At 51.9% G+C, this 16,749-nt stretch overlaps 1 protein-coding gene across 1 annotated transcript; it reads left to right on the forward strand.

The window, feature by feature from the left end:
* Window positions 1-1,205: 1,205 nt before the first annotated feature.
* On the forward strand, window positions 1,206-16,749 carry IGFBP5 (insulin like growth factor binding protein 5). Its single transcript, XM_006906735.3, has 4 exons — window positions 1,206-2,292; window positions 13,842-14,071; window positions 14,650-14,769; window positions 15,648-16,749. The coding sequence occupies exons 1-4, from the start codon at window positions 1,959-1,961 to the stop codon at window positions 15,777-15,779; spliced, it is 816 nt and encodes a 271-aa protein (XP_006906797.1). The 5' UTR covers window positions 1,206-1,958; the 3' UTR covers window positions 15,780-16,749.

Here is a 16,749-nt window from a genome sequence, read left to right on the forward strand (position 1 = left end):
GAAGGGATCCGTAGTGTCTGAATAGATGCCTGAGGTTCCAAATGGGATAATGTTCCTGGTCAGAATCTTTCCACAGCAGGTCCTCGGCTCATATTCCTAGGATGTGCTGTGTGCAGCAATTAACCTTACAACGAGGTATTTTTCTGGACTGTCACCCATTCCCTCCAAAGATGTGGCCCTGACCAATAGAAATGCCTCTTTAGAAGAACATGGAGGGAAAGTATTACTCTAGTCTGCCTTCCTTCCATCTAAAAATCCCACCCTAGGACATTTTAGGCCACCAGGCAAAATTATCAGACTGTGCATTTCCTCCAAGTGCCAGTCTCTGTAACTCACTGCTCCCCACAATCCTGTGGTCTAAATGTCCTTTCCTGAAAGTATACACAACATAGACACACACACAAAGACAAACGCGTGTGTGCATACACACACACACACACACACACACACAGAGCTTCCCTGGGCCAACGATGTAGCCAAAGGAAAGAAGCCATGTCTGGACCATATGCCCAAAGACAGTTATTGCACCAGCAACAGACTCTCCTGATTAAATCCCCTTCCCCAGGCTTGTAGGGGGAAAATCCAGTTTTTCTTCTTTTTCTTTCTTTTTAATTAAGCTCATCATCCATCGCTGGCCATAGTACACTAACAGCCCCCCTTCAGCACGCGCGCACGCATGCAGGCACACGCGTGCGCCTACACACACACACACACACACACACACACACACCCCTTACATGGTAACTTAGACACCAACAGACAGCCATTTCCCAAAGCTTGGGAAGAATTTCATGGGCACTGGATATATTGAGTTGGCTACTAAGAAAATGCTTTTCCCTCAGGCCTGGGCCAGTTAAGAAGGGTGGGAGGGAGGGGAAGACCGAGTTACTCCTCATTGTGTCCACCGTGCTCCGTATAACTCTCTCTTCCACTCGCCCCCCAGCTCCTCCGCCCTCGCACAGCCCCAGCCCTGTCCCCCGTGCCCCATTCTTACATTCCGGGGGGAGGAGGGCGCTGTTCAGGGAGCGAAGGGGAGCCCCCGTGTGTCTCGAAGGCCTCTCCCCACCCCCACCCCGTGTGAGTTCGTACTGCAAAGCTCCTTGGCATCCTTGCCTGGGTTGGGTGTTGGGGAGCTCAAATTGCAGCTACAAACTGGCTGGCAGCCAGGGGCCGTCTATTTAAAAGCGCCTGCTCGACCCGAGCCGGTAGTCTCTTTGGAAACTTCTGCGGGGGTAAAAGAGCTAGGAAGAGCTGCAAAGCGGTGTGGGGTTTTTCCTCTTTTTTGCTCCTTCTAATTACCCCCTCCTCCGTTTGCACCCTTCTCCGAGCTTCACGCAGAACCTGCGAATTTCGAAGAGGTGGTGGCAGAGTGGGAGAAAAGTGGTGTTAGGGTCTTGGATTTTTTTTTTTTTTTTTTCTTGATTTCAACATTTGTCCCCACCCTTCGCGGCTGCAGCCGCCGCCTCCTACCTGTTCCGCTGCAGCAGCGCGGCGCTCGCCGCTGAGGGGTAGAAAGGAGCAGGGTGTACTTTAGATTTTAAACAAAATTTTTGAAGACAAACCCATTTTTGTCCCCCACCCCGTCTTCTCCACGGCCTCCGAGCCCGTTATTCTGGTGGTTGCTTTGGGGTGAACAATCTTTGTCTTTTCTCCTTGCAGTTCTGAGCAGGTCCGGCTTGGGGGGTTGTTTCTCCCGCCCCGATCCCCGTGCGTGTACCTGGCGCTGCTCTTTTCCCCCCAACCTGTTGCAAGTCTTTAATCCTTGTCACCGGGACTTGCTTGCAGGCACCCCTGCCCTCCATCTCTCCCCACATTTTACGATTGTCTAGGGGAGGGCACCTGCTCTACCTGCCAGAATTTTTTTTTTTTAATACAATTCTCCCGGCGCTCTCCTAGCCCCTTATCCCCCGCACTCTCGCTCTCCTGCCCCGCCCCAAGGTAAAGGGAGAGATTCGAAGATGGTGCTCACCGCGGTCCTCCTGCTGCTGGCCGCCTGTGCGGGGCCCGCCCAGAGCCTGGGCTCCTTCGTGCACTGCGAGCCCTGCGACGAGAAAGCCCTCTCCATGTGCCCCCCCAGCCCCCTGGGCTGCGAGCTGGTCAAGGAGCCGGGCTGCGGCTGCTGCATGACTTGCGCCCTGGCCGAGGGGCAGTCGTGCGGCGTCTACACTGAGCGCTGCGCCCAGGGGCTGCGCTGCCTTCCCCGGCAGGACGAGGAGAAACCGCTGCACGCCCTGCTGCACGGCCGCGGGGTTTGCCTCAACGAAAAGAGCTACCGCGAGCAAGTCAAGATCGGTGAGCGCGCTCAGTGTGCCAGTCAGTTGCACGGCTCACGGGCGGGGGACGGGGAACCCGCTGGCCCCGCGCGCTTTGCCCAGAAAGTGGCTTGGAGCCGCGGCGCAGCCCAGGAGGGAGCGGGGAGGGTCTTTGGACCTCCGAATTGGAGTCCTGGGTGATCCAGCCACCCTGGGCTGTCTAACCCGGGCTCTCACGGTTTTCGCTCCTTCTCCTCGCCCCGTCCCTCACCCTACTCTCCTCTACCCCTTCCCCTCGCCGAACACCGACTCTGAGCTCCTCTTCGGTCTCAAGGTTCAAATCCTCAGGTACTCAATCTCCAGTCTGAAAGGGTGCCTGTTTTATTATCAGCTTCCTCCTCCACTGCCTCCTACCCACCCAACACATTTTTTTTTTCTGAATTTGAAAAACAAATCTCTTTGTTAAAATATTGCTTTAACTGGGATTCTGGAAAGAGGCGTTATTACGGTTCTTCTGTGCTCATTCCACCTTTGTCCCTCACAGCCCCTGCCCCCCTACCAGTCCCTTCTGACGTTTCTATCCTTCTACCCCGACACGCGAGCGCGCGCGAGAGCGCGCGCACACACGCACGCACGCACGCACGCACCCTTGTGATAGCTAATGCCTTACGGGTGGGGGCTCTGATGCCTCTCCCACCTTCATACCCATTACTTTCGACTTAATTTGATTGCGGTAGGTGGTAAATGCAAAATTCCTTTTTTCCTTCCAAGAAGAAAAAGATTACTTTAGGCAGGAACCACGGCAGCAGGTAGGTTAGTAGGGTATTGGGGGCGGGGGGCGAGGCATAAAAAGCAAGGATTCGGTGTTGCAGCAGGATTTGGTGTTCCTGTACTGGACGTTCATCGCTGAATCGAATTCCTTTTCCCCGCCCCAATTCAGATTTTACCTAGGAAGAAAGGTGAATATAGGATCGGAGACGAGAGGGGATGTGAAATTCAGACATCACAACTTCTCCGTCAGTACTAATCCCCCTCCGCCCTCACCTCTCAAACCTGATCACAAGGGATGTGGTTTAAAAGAGGGGCCCTGGTAATGCAGAACGTAAAATAAAGGAGGCGGAGACTAGCAAGGCCACGCCCCCACTGCCTCCCGTCCGCCTCCAAGTAGCCCCGCCCCCTGGTTGCCCTGTTCCCAAATTCTCCGCGCCAGGAGTCTACGGTTTAAAATGTTGACAGAGCTATTTGGTTAATTAGAACGGCTCTGCCTCCCTTAGACTGTTTTTGGTGGGTTTTTTTTTTTTTGGAAAGAACTACCTCTTAAATTTTTAAAAAATAGCTTAATGAACTATACACAACAGTATTAGTTGTGAGACTTCAGACTAATTATTGATTCTCTCCAAAAGGAGTTAAGACTTGGCTAAATGTTTCTTCTAAGTAGTTTCTTCCTCTCTTATCCCCTTATGTTACAAACACCCCAACATGAGTTTTCTTAAACTGCAAACTACAGACACTATCATGTAGGAAAAGAGTGCGTCGGCGATTGAGAAGAGGCAGAAGGGCTTTCCAGGGTTCAATCTTGATCTCCGAAAACGCGGCGGGTTCTGCCTGCTACAGGCGGCCACCCCTCCAGCTTTGCAAGAGGTAGACTCTCTTGGGATCGCTGCATGCAAAAAAGGGGCCAAGGGCCACATGCAGGCCCCGGAGGCCCCAGGGGCAGGTTTGTGGAGTTATTTTTAAATAAAAGCCACTTTTCAAAGGCGGTCCCGCCCGCCTTCATCTTGGGGGATATGGATTTGGAAAGCTTAGCACAGGGGAGTGGAGAGAGGAGCTATGAATCAATTTCCTGGCTTGGAAGCGAGCGCTCTGGGTAACAATCCGGTCACACCGAGAAGTATGCAAGGTATCACTCAGCCGCATTCTGGCCCCACTTTTATTTGCCCAAGTGTGGTTTGTGTGATGTGGTTGGTGTAGAGAGTGTGCGCGCAGAGCGCGCGCACGCGCGCAATTTCTGGAAGTGCAAATAGGCGCGCGCGTACACACACACACACACACACACACACACGCTTTTGTCCCAAGCAAGATGTTATTTGGATTTCTCTGCAGCCCCTTCCTCTCAACCTTCAAGGTACCTCTGGCCCACACAAAACAGCCTCGAGGTCCTAACCCCACCCCGGCCCCAGTCCTCACCCACTCCTCCCCGCTTTAAAGCAGGTGCCTGACCCACTGCAGTTGCCCAATGGCCGCGCTCAACTGGTGCCCAGGGCTGACACCTTTCTGTGGGACAGATGGGATGGGGGTGGGCGCTCTTGGCTATAGATTTTCAGCTCAAAAATCATTGGGAAAGTCCCCCAAAAGTTGGAGATGGCGCCTAGGTCAGTTCTTAAGAAAATGAACAGAGAGATGGAGGAGAGTGTCGGCTCCTTTGGACAAAATTCCTGCTCCCCAACACCTACCACCACCCTCCACTACGAAAACCAGCAATGCGAACTTGGGTTTGCCCCTCCCTCCCGTGGTTTCCGTATAGATATAGATACAGGTATAGATTATACACACGGAGAGAAAACATATGCATGTATGTATACAGAGAGAGAGAGAGACCTTTTTTAGTCCCCCCAAAAGAGTGCATTTCTAGTATCAGTAATAGCGGAGGAGAGCGAGGTGGCAGGCAGCCAAAGCTTCTGGGAGGAAGAGAGGAAGGCGGAGGGCGGGTGGAGACTAGTGTTTTGCTAGGCGCGTTGCTTCGCAACGGGAGAGGGAGTCCGCCCGCGAGCCTGGGGCTGGGAGCGCGCCGGGCCCTGCCTTTTATTTTGGCCAATTCAGGGGCAAAGATAGATATAGAAACAGAGGGTAATGTGTGAGAGACTGGAGAGAGGCGGGAGAATGCAGTTATTTATTGGGCCGAGATCGATAAATATCGGTGAGCTGGGTCGAGTCCAGGAAAGACTGGGCTTTGCTCCGGGCTTTGTTTGCCCAACGAGCCTTGCGGCTTTGTGGGCTGGAGGAAGGCGGCATCCTTGTCTCTGTCTGGGAGATCGCTCCTGTGCCTGGGGGACAGTAAAGTTAGGATACAGAAGTGGATTCTGGGTTGCAGTACCGTCATTGAGAAATAAGAAAGACAGAAAATATGCTTCTGGGGAATAAAAAAATAAGTTGCTCAATAAAAATGAATTCAGCCTTTGCTTCTTTCAGGGGTTTGGCCTACATTACCTTGGCTTCCACTCCAAACCTGGTCCAAATACCATGTTGATGTTAAGTTCCAGAGTTATAAGTTTATTGGCCAAATTTATGTCTGGGTTGAACAAGATCATGGAAAACTGAAAGAGGCAGATTCCTTTCCCACCCGCACTCCCTCCCTTTGACACAAGCCTTGGGAGGCTGGCTGCACCCTGTGCCAACCAAAACGGGAATGGGGAGACGAGATGCCGCTTTTTGCTTGATTTTTCCTGCCGGCACCCACCCCCACCCCCTGCCCCTTTCTGCTGTGTCAGCTCAGGCTGGAAGAGAAAGCACAGTTGGGCACATTTTCTTTCCATTCCTCTTTTCCCCTTCCTTATCCCTCCCTCCTACTCCCCCCTCCCTTTCTCCACCCCCATAGGCCAAGGCATCCCCTGAGGGCTTGAGTTTTAAGTCAGAGCAGCTGTGGTTTAGTCCAGGGGATTGGGCTGGATTTGAGCAAGCAGGTGGGCTTGCAGCTGCAGAGGGAGGACAGGGCTGACCCCAGGAGCCAGAGGTCACAGTGAGGGTTACAGCAAAGGGCATGAGAGCAGAAGCCTTAGTCCCCTTAATGGGGCATGGGGGAGGGGGGGAGCTAGTGGGAAGAAAGGTGATTTTTGTCTAAAGATTTTACTTTGTACCTGAGCAATGCCTTTGAAACTCTGCGTTATTTAATGTGTGGAAAATTAAAACTTTGGAGAAGGGATCACCATGCTCCAGGCTCACTGCATCTAGAAACTGGAAGACACCATAAAGGGACCAGGTACCAAGGAGGAACCAACCAAGAAGGAGAATGGATGTGGTGAGAGACAAGGAGGAAATTTGGAGGGGTTTTGAGTTTTCGTTTTGCATTTTTACTACAGTTGGTCCAAGAGTTGCGATCTCCAAAGACCATCTTTAAATTGCCATTTGGATATGTTTTCCAGAACCGTGAAATTTATTCCATACTTGCAAAAATAAATAAGCACATAAACAAGTCAGTTCTAAGCTTCTGCTTCCCTTTCCCCTATATCCAGAAGGTCCCCCAGTTTTGTTTACAATTCCATTTCTTTCCATGATTTCCGTTATGTCTTTTTTTTTCTAACATAAATCCAAAGGAGTGACTAGAAATTTTTATAAGAGGCAAAGTGGCCTTTCCTGCCTGGCCACTTGGCTTAGTTTGTTCCTAACATCTCTCCAGGAATTGTCTGGGTATTGGCCAAAGAATGCTAAAGCGGCAAGGAACCCACGTGATTCTTGCAGTCAAGGCCCTTATTTTTACAGATGGGGATGCTGAGGCCCGGAGCCCAGTGTCCCTTGTCCAAAAAGTGCAGGGCACAATCAGAACTAGAATCAGCTCTTCCCTCTTGATTTTAGGGTTCCGTTTTGTTATTCCTGGCTTTCTTCTCTAGTCACCAGGGCTCTTGCCTGGGCCTGGCCTAACCAGCAATGAGACCTTTGGTAAATATCACCACAGCTATACCATAGTGGGGGTTGCAAATATGAAATAAAAGCCCAAAACTTCGGGGTGCTCTATTTTAGGAGAGGAAGTAAAGTGGCCTCGAAGTGGAAATACAGGCAGCAGTCTGTAGTCTCTGAGGAGAACACGGCACAGAGTGGCCTGCTTCTCATGGCCACCGGCCTCCACCAGCACAGGCCTTTCATGGAGCCTGGGAAGCAGGATGGTGAGATCTAAGCCACTCTTCTCTGGGGGACGTAGAGTTCCACGTAGAGTTCCAACCAGCTGCTCCTTGCGCCCCCTTCTGATCATTCAGGACTATAGGGAGAATGTGGATGCATAATTGTAATGTTCTGAATGGGAGTTTTGCCAGGTCAGAGAAATGGGCTGCTCCCCACTTAGCCCCTCCATCGCCTCTGGTTTGGGATGTGTAGGGGAACAGATATAGCCGTTTCTACTGCATGCTCCACCTTCCCCACCTCTGGAGAAACCTGGCAGGAGACATCTTGGGAGATGTGCGTAAGTGTGTATTTCCTATGTGTCAATTTATCACCAGCTATCTCCCAGGGATCAAGAAATGCTTACAGGAGTCGACACGGCCCTGAATTCTAGTTTGGCCCCAGGGGGACAAAATGAGGAGGATCCTTTCTTCACCTCTGGTCCCTGGACAGGAGATGTGTGAGTGGTACCTAGCCATTTATTATGGAGAAGTGTCACCAACTTGACACCTGCCACACATATACTGTGGAAGGCAGTAGGTCACCATTTCTCTCTCTATCTTTAGGGAAGGTGACTCAGTGCTTTAATGCAGCATGAAGGAATGGGATTAGACAGAGGGACAGACTCCCAGGGGGAGTTCTCTAAGTGAGGAGTAGTTCCCAGCAGCATTTGTGCAAAGTCCCTCTCACCAGGGGTTGGCAGTCAAACTCCCCGGAAACAAGGATAAAGCCTTCACTTTCCGGCAGACCTTTCTGCAGCCCCAGGAGCCTTAGATCTTGTGATCTACAAGTAGAAATCTGTCAACCAGGTGCCAGGCGACCAAATTTGTAGTTGATGATTGGCACTAAGGAGGCGAGAGCCAACAGAGACCTTTGTTGAGAGGTAATTAGCACATATCGACTCATTTAATCCTCATAACAACCCTGTTCAGGTGAGAAAACCGAGGCTAAGAAGAGAAGAGACTAAGAGAGGTCCAAGTAAATCTGCACCAGGGCTTCTTGAACCTTGGTTAGCAGCCCCTTCTTCTTCCTCAGAAGTGTGACTGAAGGTTAAGGGCAGGTAGTCTGGCTCCTAATTCTGAATGTTTATCTGCTTTTCTATGTGGTGTCTTTATTGCTCTGCTCAGGTTAGAGATGTGACATACCCACATCGGCCAACGGTGCTGTTGGTTTAGAGCACCTAGCCACCTTAGTTCTGGCCTGAGATGGGGCAGGGGCTGCAGACAAGCTCAGTAGGGTGAGCCTTTGCCCTCACTGACCAATCACTGACTCAGAATCTGCTCCCCCCTCTGCCACTCACCCCAAGTCAGCAAGACTCCCTTCTAGCATCTTCTTGCAACTCCTCCCTTCTTGCAACTGTTCCGAGGATGACTGGTTGTTTGGGTTTGTTTTCCTCTTGGAAAGTCGGTGTTTCTTTCCTTCTCAGCTCATAATTCAGGTTAAAAAGAACCCAGAACATGCACGTCTGCGACTGACCACAGAGGAAAAGAAAACAGTGTCTTCCAAGAGAGGCTGGGGCAAGGCAGTGGCTGGGCAGAGTGGACCGGCAGGAGGAGGAATGTTGCAGCTCCTGGATGGCTCTGCAGCCCCTCCCTACCACCCCATCGCCTTTCTATGCAAAGGCACGCACAGCGTAATTGAGTCATTTGGCATCTGCAGCTGGGAAACGGTCAGGCTGCAGGAAACTGAGATGTGCCTTACCGTTTTTTTAAACAGTGAGCAGCCTATTTGTCATTCTCAAAAAAAGCCCAGTGGTCTATCAAAGAACAGGAGGCTGCAGGTTGGCTAGGAAACAGGGCAAGATGGGGAGTGGGCCCAGAGCATCTAGCCATACCCAGAATGGGTCAGTGCCCTCCGACCAGCTGTCCAGTAGAATTTTCTGCCATGATAGATGTGGCTAATGAACACTTGAAATATGGCTAGGGCAACGAAGGAGTTGAATTTGCAAGTTGATTTAATATTTATTAGTTTCATGGCCACATATGGCTAAGTGGCTGCTGTATTGGACAGTGCAGCCTCAGACCAAAGAGAAGCCCAGCAAATCCAAGAGGCCCCTCTTTCTGTCCCTCTACTGTGAAGCTCATTTCTCTGCCTCCTTGATCCCTCCATGGCAGTTATTATGCTCAAAGACAGAGAGGCCAGTGACATGACCCCTCAGAGCATCCACTGAGCTCTAACACACCCGAGCTTAAATACAGAAAAGTCTCAAGAGCCGCTTCTCTTTGTCTCTTGCAAAGATCCATGCATCTCTCCGTTTAAAGATTATTTATCGAATACCATAGACCGGAGAGACAAAGATAAATGACGAGCCTCTGCCCTTAAGAAGTTTACTGTTTAAATTCCACAGAAGGAGCTAGAAGGAGAGCCGGTGGAAACCCAGCTCCCTTCTTCATTCCTTGTAATGAGATTCTGGGCGAACCCATCTTGCCTTCTGGCTAGAAAAAGAGACTTTCCTCTCCCCAGGTCCCGGTGGCCTGGCAAAGCCTCACATTCTTCCTAAGCTGTGAATTCCAAGTACGCCTCAGTTTCTAACGTTTCCGTAAGCAAAGTCGCAAGATCTGGGCCACCCAGTTTTCTCTGAAGTTTGATTATGAGGTCAAGGTAGAGTGGGAAACAACCACCAGCCCCAGACTGGGCTGTTAATGGTGCCAGGGTGTGACTGAGAGCCCCAGGGAGGGAGGTCAGATTGCAGGGAGCAGCAGGTCCCGGACTAGACCCACCCATTGACTAGACGCACCCATCGCTGTGACTGGGGAGCAAGGTGGGATCAGAACGCTTCTTAAGGCACATGCCTGGTTCTGCTGCTAAAGCATCCTGCCCCTGAAAGAAAACAGTGTCAGCAAATGGGCATGTTGGAGAGAGTGGTGGAAACTGGCTCTGCACCCAGATGCCCCCTGTGTTTGCTGCGGCACGAGAATGGGGTAGTCCTCCAGCCGGTGTTCGTATTGCTAGAGAGAGGGTCCACATACCCGTCTGTGCCTCAGCGGATGCTGCTGCATCGGTGTGGATGGGCAGTGCCTCATGAAGGAAGGGTGAATGAGTTGGCCACCTTAACATGACAGGGGCTGGGGCCATCAGAGAGCCGGGTGGCGAGACTGGGGTTAGAAGTCAGAGCAGAATCAGAACCCACCCCCAAAGGTAAACAGAACAATATGATAGCCCTCGCTTCTCAGTCATCGATAAGATCTTGGACTTAAAGGAGGGAACGATACTGAGCATTCCACACTTCCCGTCCTCTTTCGAAATGACATTTAGAGATGGAAAAGGAGGTCCCAGATGTGTTTCACTTCTTTCTCTGATCACTTTTCAATGGCAGATGAAAGAAACAGCAGGAAGTTGGGCACAGGTCAAGCTTTACCCCCTCCCCTGGCCTCCAGTTCTCACACCTGCCTTCTCCACCTTCCCCTCACCTGGGTCCTTTCCAGTCCTCGCTTGTCCGTCTCCCCAACTCTTTAAATACGTGATGCAGACACACAGAGAGAGGGAGAGGGTTTGGATGGTTATCAGAGAAACGGGAGAGGGAGGCACACAAATTCCAGATTTCAAAATGACTTACAGTCCCTAGCAGTAAGCATGAGTAGCATGTGTGGCCAGCAATCTCTTCCGCCACCTACTGGCCGTGTGGAGGTATCGACCTGTTCCGCACACAAGTTCCAGCACCCACTGCACTGTTGAGTTCCTCCAATTGCTGTTCACCTGCAAGGCAACCTCACTAGGAAGTCCTTTCCCATATCTCACCTAAATCCCTTCTGCAACCTCGGTCCATGTTCTCTTGATGAAATAACTCAGGAGCTGCCAGTCTACTCATGCCTTCATGTTCTATCTAAAACTTAAACCTTTCCCAGATTGAAAGCCAATTTACGATTTGGCCGCACAGTAGCTGAGTGGGGCTAGGAGGCTCTGGTATTCTAGCTGGAGGCCAAGGCTCCAGGCTTTTAATCTCTGTGGCTCTGCACTGGTTCCGCTCCAAGTTTCCACTGTCTCTCTCGAGCCTACAGGTGACCACAAGCCCCTGATTAGTATCTTTGATACTCGACTCTCCCCGCTGCCTAAGTAATAAGTCCCATGGGGTTAAGTGGCACCAAAAACTGGGAGGCACATCAAAACTCGTAGGCTGCCTTTCAGAAGCAGCTAGAGAGCCAGCACAGTGTGGAGGGTATGCCCTTGGGAGCCCCGCCCTGGTGAGACCCCAGGAAGGAGAGAGGGTTTGCAAACATGTTTTGAGTTCTTAAAGAGGGAGAATGCAGGAATCTACATTTTGTTTTTCAGCATCAACATTGCTTGGCCCCAAGGCCATCCTTGAACACTATCAGAACTAAAAGTAAATTTGCCCCAAAGTTCATCAAACCATTAACAGCCCCACCTTCCTCCCAGGAAGGGGGACTCCGAGTTAAGAGCAACCCACAGCACTTCTTCTAAGGAGTTCTAAAGACAAGAGTCTTGGGATGAGCTGTCGCTACACACAGGGCTGTGAGCCAACATGCCTCTGTGTCCACCAAGGCCAGAGAGAGGGTCTACACCCTTCTTCCATGCACTGGTCAGCACCCTGTCCTCTCGTCCTCTTCCCCTCATTTCATCTGATTACAGTCTTGATTAGGAAAGGGCTGTGACCGTGCTCCGCCAGAATGCTCCCAGCCTTTCGATGGCAACCATCTCTTGCCTTCTCCCCTTCCCTAGTGGTCAACTGCTTTTTGAGAATTAAAATGTTTGGCGATGCCCAGAGAAGTTTAGTGAAATGCCGTGTCACTCAGTAAGGCGAGCTCAGCAACCCTTCCATGCCATAGTTAGCTTTTCCTCTCCTCAGCCCCTCTCCCCAAGACCTGAGCCTCGAGTTCGGGCTTGAGTTACTAGGTAACGGAGCCCTAGCCGGTCAGTCTGTACAGAGTCCCCCAAACCAGTTAATACTCCTCCCTGCATCCCATTCCATTCTAGCTCATCCCACAACTGAGAAAAGTCGGTTTACCCCAAAGCATCACTCTTTTCTGCTAATTCCTAGAAGGCTGCATTCCACTGACCAGGCACATCACCATGTCGATGAATCATCACAGAGGTTTTGATACAGTCGAGACAGAGCAGCGTGGAGACGTGGTGGGAAGAGGGAATGAAAGGCCAAACGTGGGGGATGGGGATCCTGGCGTTGACTTTGGTTCAGGGAGAGCCTGTCCACGGCTTTGCTATTTGCTTTCTCCCTGTCATCTTCCTCTCCAGTGACCATGTCTTTTCCTCTCCTATGGATAAATGCCCAAATAAGCTAACCACCCAGAATACTGCAAACCTGTGGAGGCTTCTTCAGGGCGGGGAACTTCCTTGCCAGGGCCTTAAAGACAGGATACCCGTTCAATTAAATGTGACAAATCCTAAGCCAAGAGACAAACAGGTGGCTTGGGTGCTTCCTGCCACCTGCCATCCTGACCAGGTTTGGCTAGGTCTCCAAATACCTCCCTTAACACACACCTGGGACTTCCCCTGGGTAGAGAGCACCTGCCCCAAGGACATAAAAGAGTTTTCTCACCCAGCTTCTCTCCCTGCACCGCCCCTTATCCCTACCTCCTCGGACTCCTTCTGTTTCCCACCCCAGGACCTTGCCGTTGGGCTTCTGGGTAGCCCAGTAATAGCTGAGTGGGTGGAGCATAGGATTTTCCTGCACCTCATCTGAGTTATTTGGAGGCCACCTCAAAGCCCTATTTTCTTTTTCTAGAATTTAAAAAGAAGACAATGAAGGCAGGCCTCCCTGCCCCCGCCCGCCCCGCCCCGCCCCAGGTCTCACTGTGGGCACCCCGGCCACACCCTGCCCCCCTGGGAAGAGCAGGGGAGACCTCAGATCTGGGTCTGCCTGGCCCGGTGGGGTCAAGGAGCTGAGAAATGGGGCCCAGAGGAGCGTGCCTGTGAGATAAGATTTAATGGAAATCTGTGGGCCAAGAAAAGGTTGGGCAGGTGAAATTAACAGATCAACAAATAAATGAACAAAATCCTGCTTCTTTAAAGGTCATAAGTGAGCTAAATATAGACTGTCACCAAGTCACTCCTATATATAACCACACCAGTCCCAGCCAGCTGTCAGCCTTTCTTGGCCTGGAGCTGAGTTACGCACCATCCTATCCAGGGCCCAGAGCACAGAACCAGCTCAGAGCCGGCTCTGGGTTCCACGTCCCTCCCACCTCACTGTTCCTTCCGGGCCCCACATTTCCAGTTTTCCAGGACCCTCTTCCTGTTCTTCGTGATGGTCCCCTCCCCCCAACCCCCAACATCACCCTAATAGCCCAGACGCCAAGAACCCTCCCACCTCCGGTTCCCCAGGTCCAAATAAATCTCAACTCCGATGGTTCTCAAAGCACAAAGTCTGTAGACCTGGCCTTTCCTGTCCGGCCCTGGCTGTTCCCTATTGTCTTCTAACAGCTGAGATCTCCAAGTGGTGTTCTTATATGCAGCCCCGCCCCCATCTACTTAAGCAGACCCCTCCACCCCCTACCCCCACAGCAAGCAAGCCCCTAAAGATGGCCTGAGCTCTCCGGTAGACCCCTTCCTGCCCCTAGAATGTCCTCTCAGCCCTGTCTAACTTGCCCTTATCAGCTTGAGTTTTTCAACACTCTCCCACGTTATGAAATCTTACTGGACTTGCTCTATTGGACTCACCCGCCACCACCCCAACCTCCCTCGGAGCCTTGGGCTCTGCAAGTCTGTGTCAGCCGTAGAGGCTCACTCTCCACTGCCTCCCTGCAGAGAGAGACTCCCAGGAGCGTGAGGACCCCACCACCTCTGAGATGGCAGAGGAGACCTACTCCCCCAAGATCTTCAGGCCCAAGCACACGCGCATCTCCGAGCTGAAGGCTGAGGCTGTGAAGAAGGACCGCAGAAAGAAGCTGACCCAGTCCAAGTTTGTGGGAGGAGCCGAGAACACTGCCCACCCCCGGGTTATCTCTGCACCTGAGATGAGACAGGAATCTGAGCAGGTGAGTCTCAAGGGTTCTTCCCCATCTCCCTCTGCATCTGCGGTGGCCCCAACTTCTGACTTTTCCCTGCGTCTAAATGCGCATTCGTGGCAGTAGGAGATGCTTAGGCTAGACTGAGCGACGGACCTACCACTTGCAATGGAGAATTTTTAGAGCTTCGGTTTATCGGGGCCCAGGGCTTGTCTGAATGAGCAGGAAAGTGCCAGCCAGCCACAGCGAGCCCGGAGCACGCGCCAGCTGTGCCAGTGACCCTGAGCGGCGTCCTCTCCGTGGCGGAGGCCACCCCCCACCCCTCCCTTCTCGGCAGCACCGAAGAACTTAGGGCGGCTGGTGTGGAACACAGATGGGGCAGTGTGCTTCTGCACCTGGTCAAAACGCAGCTTTTGCACACTTTACACACCCAGGACACGTGACAGGTGAGAGAAAGGAAAGATCTTTGGTAGCAACGAATTGGAACAAAAGGTGGTGACTTCCTCCGCAGACCCTTTAGTCCCCACGCCCCGGGCCCCGCGTTCTGCGCCTCTGGGTGGTGTCCACCTCCGCCCTGCCACACCTCTCATCCTTCCGTCCGCACACAGGGCCCCTGCCGCAGACACATGGAGGCGTCCCTGCAGGAGCTCAAAGCCAGCCCACGCATGGTGCCCCGGGCCGTGTACCTGCCCAACTGTGACCGCAAAGGATTCTACAAGAGAAAGCAGGTACGTCCCCACGCGGAGCCTCTAAGTTCAGCGGGCTTCCGAAAGCGTAAGCGCACTCGCCAGGAAACCTCTAAGTGGTACTTAGCTTATTAAATCGGTCCACATTATCATAAGGTGATGGTTCCCAGGCTTCTTAGGGCATCGGAATCACCTGGCAGGCTTGTTAAAACTAACCACTGCCCGCCGCTCTCCCCAGAGTGTCTGACCAGTAGGTCTGGGGTAGACTCTGAGAACTCTGCATTTTTAACGGGTCTCTCCCATGTGGCCCTGATACTCTCTAATGGCACCCCTCAGGTAAGTTAGGGGTCCAGGGCCAGACAGCCTTGGTTCACTTCTTGGCTCTCCCACCGAGTAGCTGTGCCCTCTCACCCCGGTCATTTAACATCTCTGCCTCCGGTTTCTCATGTAAAATGGAGAAGAGTTGTACATACTGTTCTCACACAGTTATGAGGAATAACGGGCTAATCTCTGCAAAGCCCTTAGAACAGTACCTACTGTATAGTATTAAGTAGTAGTGCTGGCGCATGGTGATGGTGCAAGTGATGCCTCCTGTCGCTATTTTATTATTAATCATCATCATCATCATCATATTATCAAATCACGTAGCTCTCCGGAGAATGCCAAATAGGAAGACCCTGAATGGATGACGTAAAAAAGAGGTTATAGGAGGTAGCCAAGGGCAGACTACCTAAATTAGCCTTTTCCCTGGCCCCTACACATGCAATGGGGACAACAGAACCCCAAGGATTGGATGCAGCCCCCTCAACTCTCTAGGGGTGAGAGAGAGTCTGTCTTGGGGCGGGAAGAAGAAGGGCCGGGCAGGAACAGAGCCTTGGGGCACGGCCATCCTCAATGCCTGTCGCCCTCCCCGCCCCCAGTGCAAGCCTTCCCGTGGCCGCAAACGTGGCATCTGCTGGTGTGTGGACAAGTATGGGATGAAGCTGCCCGGCATGGAGTATGTCGACGGAGACTTTCAGTGCCACACCTTCGACAGCAGCAACACTGAGTGATGCGTCCCCTCCCCCACCCTGTCCTCACCCCATCCCACCCCCCAGCCCCGACTCCAGCCAGCGCCTCCCTCCACCCCAGGACGCCACTCATTTCATCTCATGTAAGGGAAAAAAAAAAAATACATATATCTATCTATTTGAGGAAACGGAGGACCTCGGAATCGCTAGCAAGGTCTCAACTTCGAAAATGGCAACAACAGAGATGCGAAAAGCTAAGGAGATCCCCGCCCCCCCAACACCACCCCTGTGAAATGGTTTTCTTTTTGAAGCAAGTTGAATGAACAAGGAAGAGAAGAGAGGAAGGGCAAGCGAGAGAAGGGGCGAAGGCAAATGGGTAGAAGAGAGAGAAAGATGAACAGAGTTACGGGAAGGGAAAGAAACATGTGGGCAGGAAATAAAGATCGCGGGACTGTGGCTGGATCCACCTTTCATGAGCAGCCCTGGCCCAAGTCGGGGAGATGGTTGGGCACAAGAAAGGGTCGCCCAAGATGTGGCATTCGATGACGCACTTGGGATTGTCCCAGTTTAGACTGGTCACAGGGGGAGAAGGGAAAAGACAGGCGGTGTCAGTGCCTCGCCTGGATCTGTCTCCTCCTCCAGCCAGCATTTTGGGCGGCTCGAACCTCCCTTTCTCTCCTCTCGCCCCCGCAGAGTGTTCTAAACACCCCTCCCCCCAAATTTAGAAAAACTGAAATGCATTCCATTCCCCTCAAAACAAAACGAATTAATAAGCGAGCGATATGAGATAGATAGGTTTCCCTAAGCAGATTCTTAAGTATGGAGTCTATGTGCATATTTCACCCTCCATGCAGACTTTTAGAAATCAGTACACACCCCAACTGTGGAAAGACTTGTTTGTCCTGGGTCACTAAAACTACCACTGAAGCGTGTAGTTTCGGCCCCTCAATGCATTCAATTCCCAGCTAGCACAGCCTCTGTGAGGGAGGATAGGCTGAAAAAAAAAAAAAAC

Source organism: Pteropus alecto, unplaced genomic scaffold (assembly GCF_000325575.1).
Source record: "Pteropus alecto unplaced genomic scaffold, ASM32557v1 scaffold110, whole genome shotgun sequence".
In the NCBI taxonomy this organism is placed as follows: domain Eukaryota; kingdom Metazoa; phylum Chordata; class Mammalia; order Chiroptera; family Pteropodidae; genus Pteropus; species Pteropus alecto.

Coding starts and splice junctions, on each gene's coding strand:
- IGFBP5 (XM_006906735.3), top strand. CDS start 1,959: ATGGTGCTCACCGCGGTCCTCCTGCTGCTGGCCGCCTGTGCGGGGCCC. Junction 2,293..13,841: donor CCGCGAGCAAGTCAAGATCG/GTGAGCGCGCTC, acceptor GCCTCCCTGCAG/AGAGAGACTCCCAGGAGCGT. Junction 14,770..15,647: donor GATTCTACAAGAGAAAGCAG/GTACGTCCCCAC, acceptor CCCCGCCCCCAG/TGCAAGCCTTCCCGTGGCCG.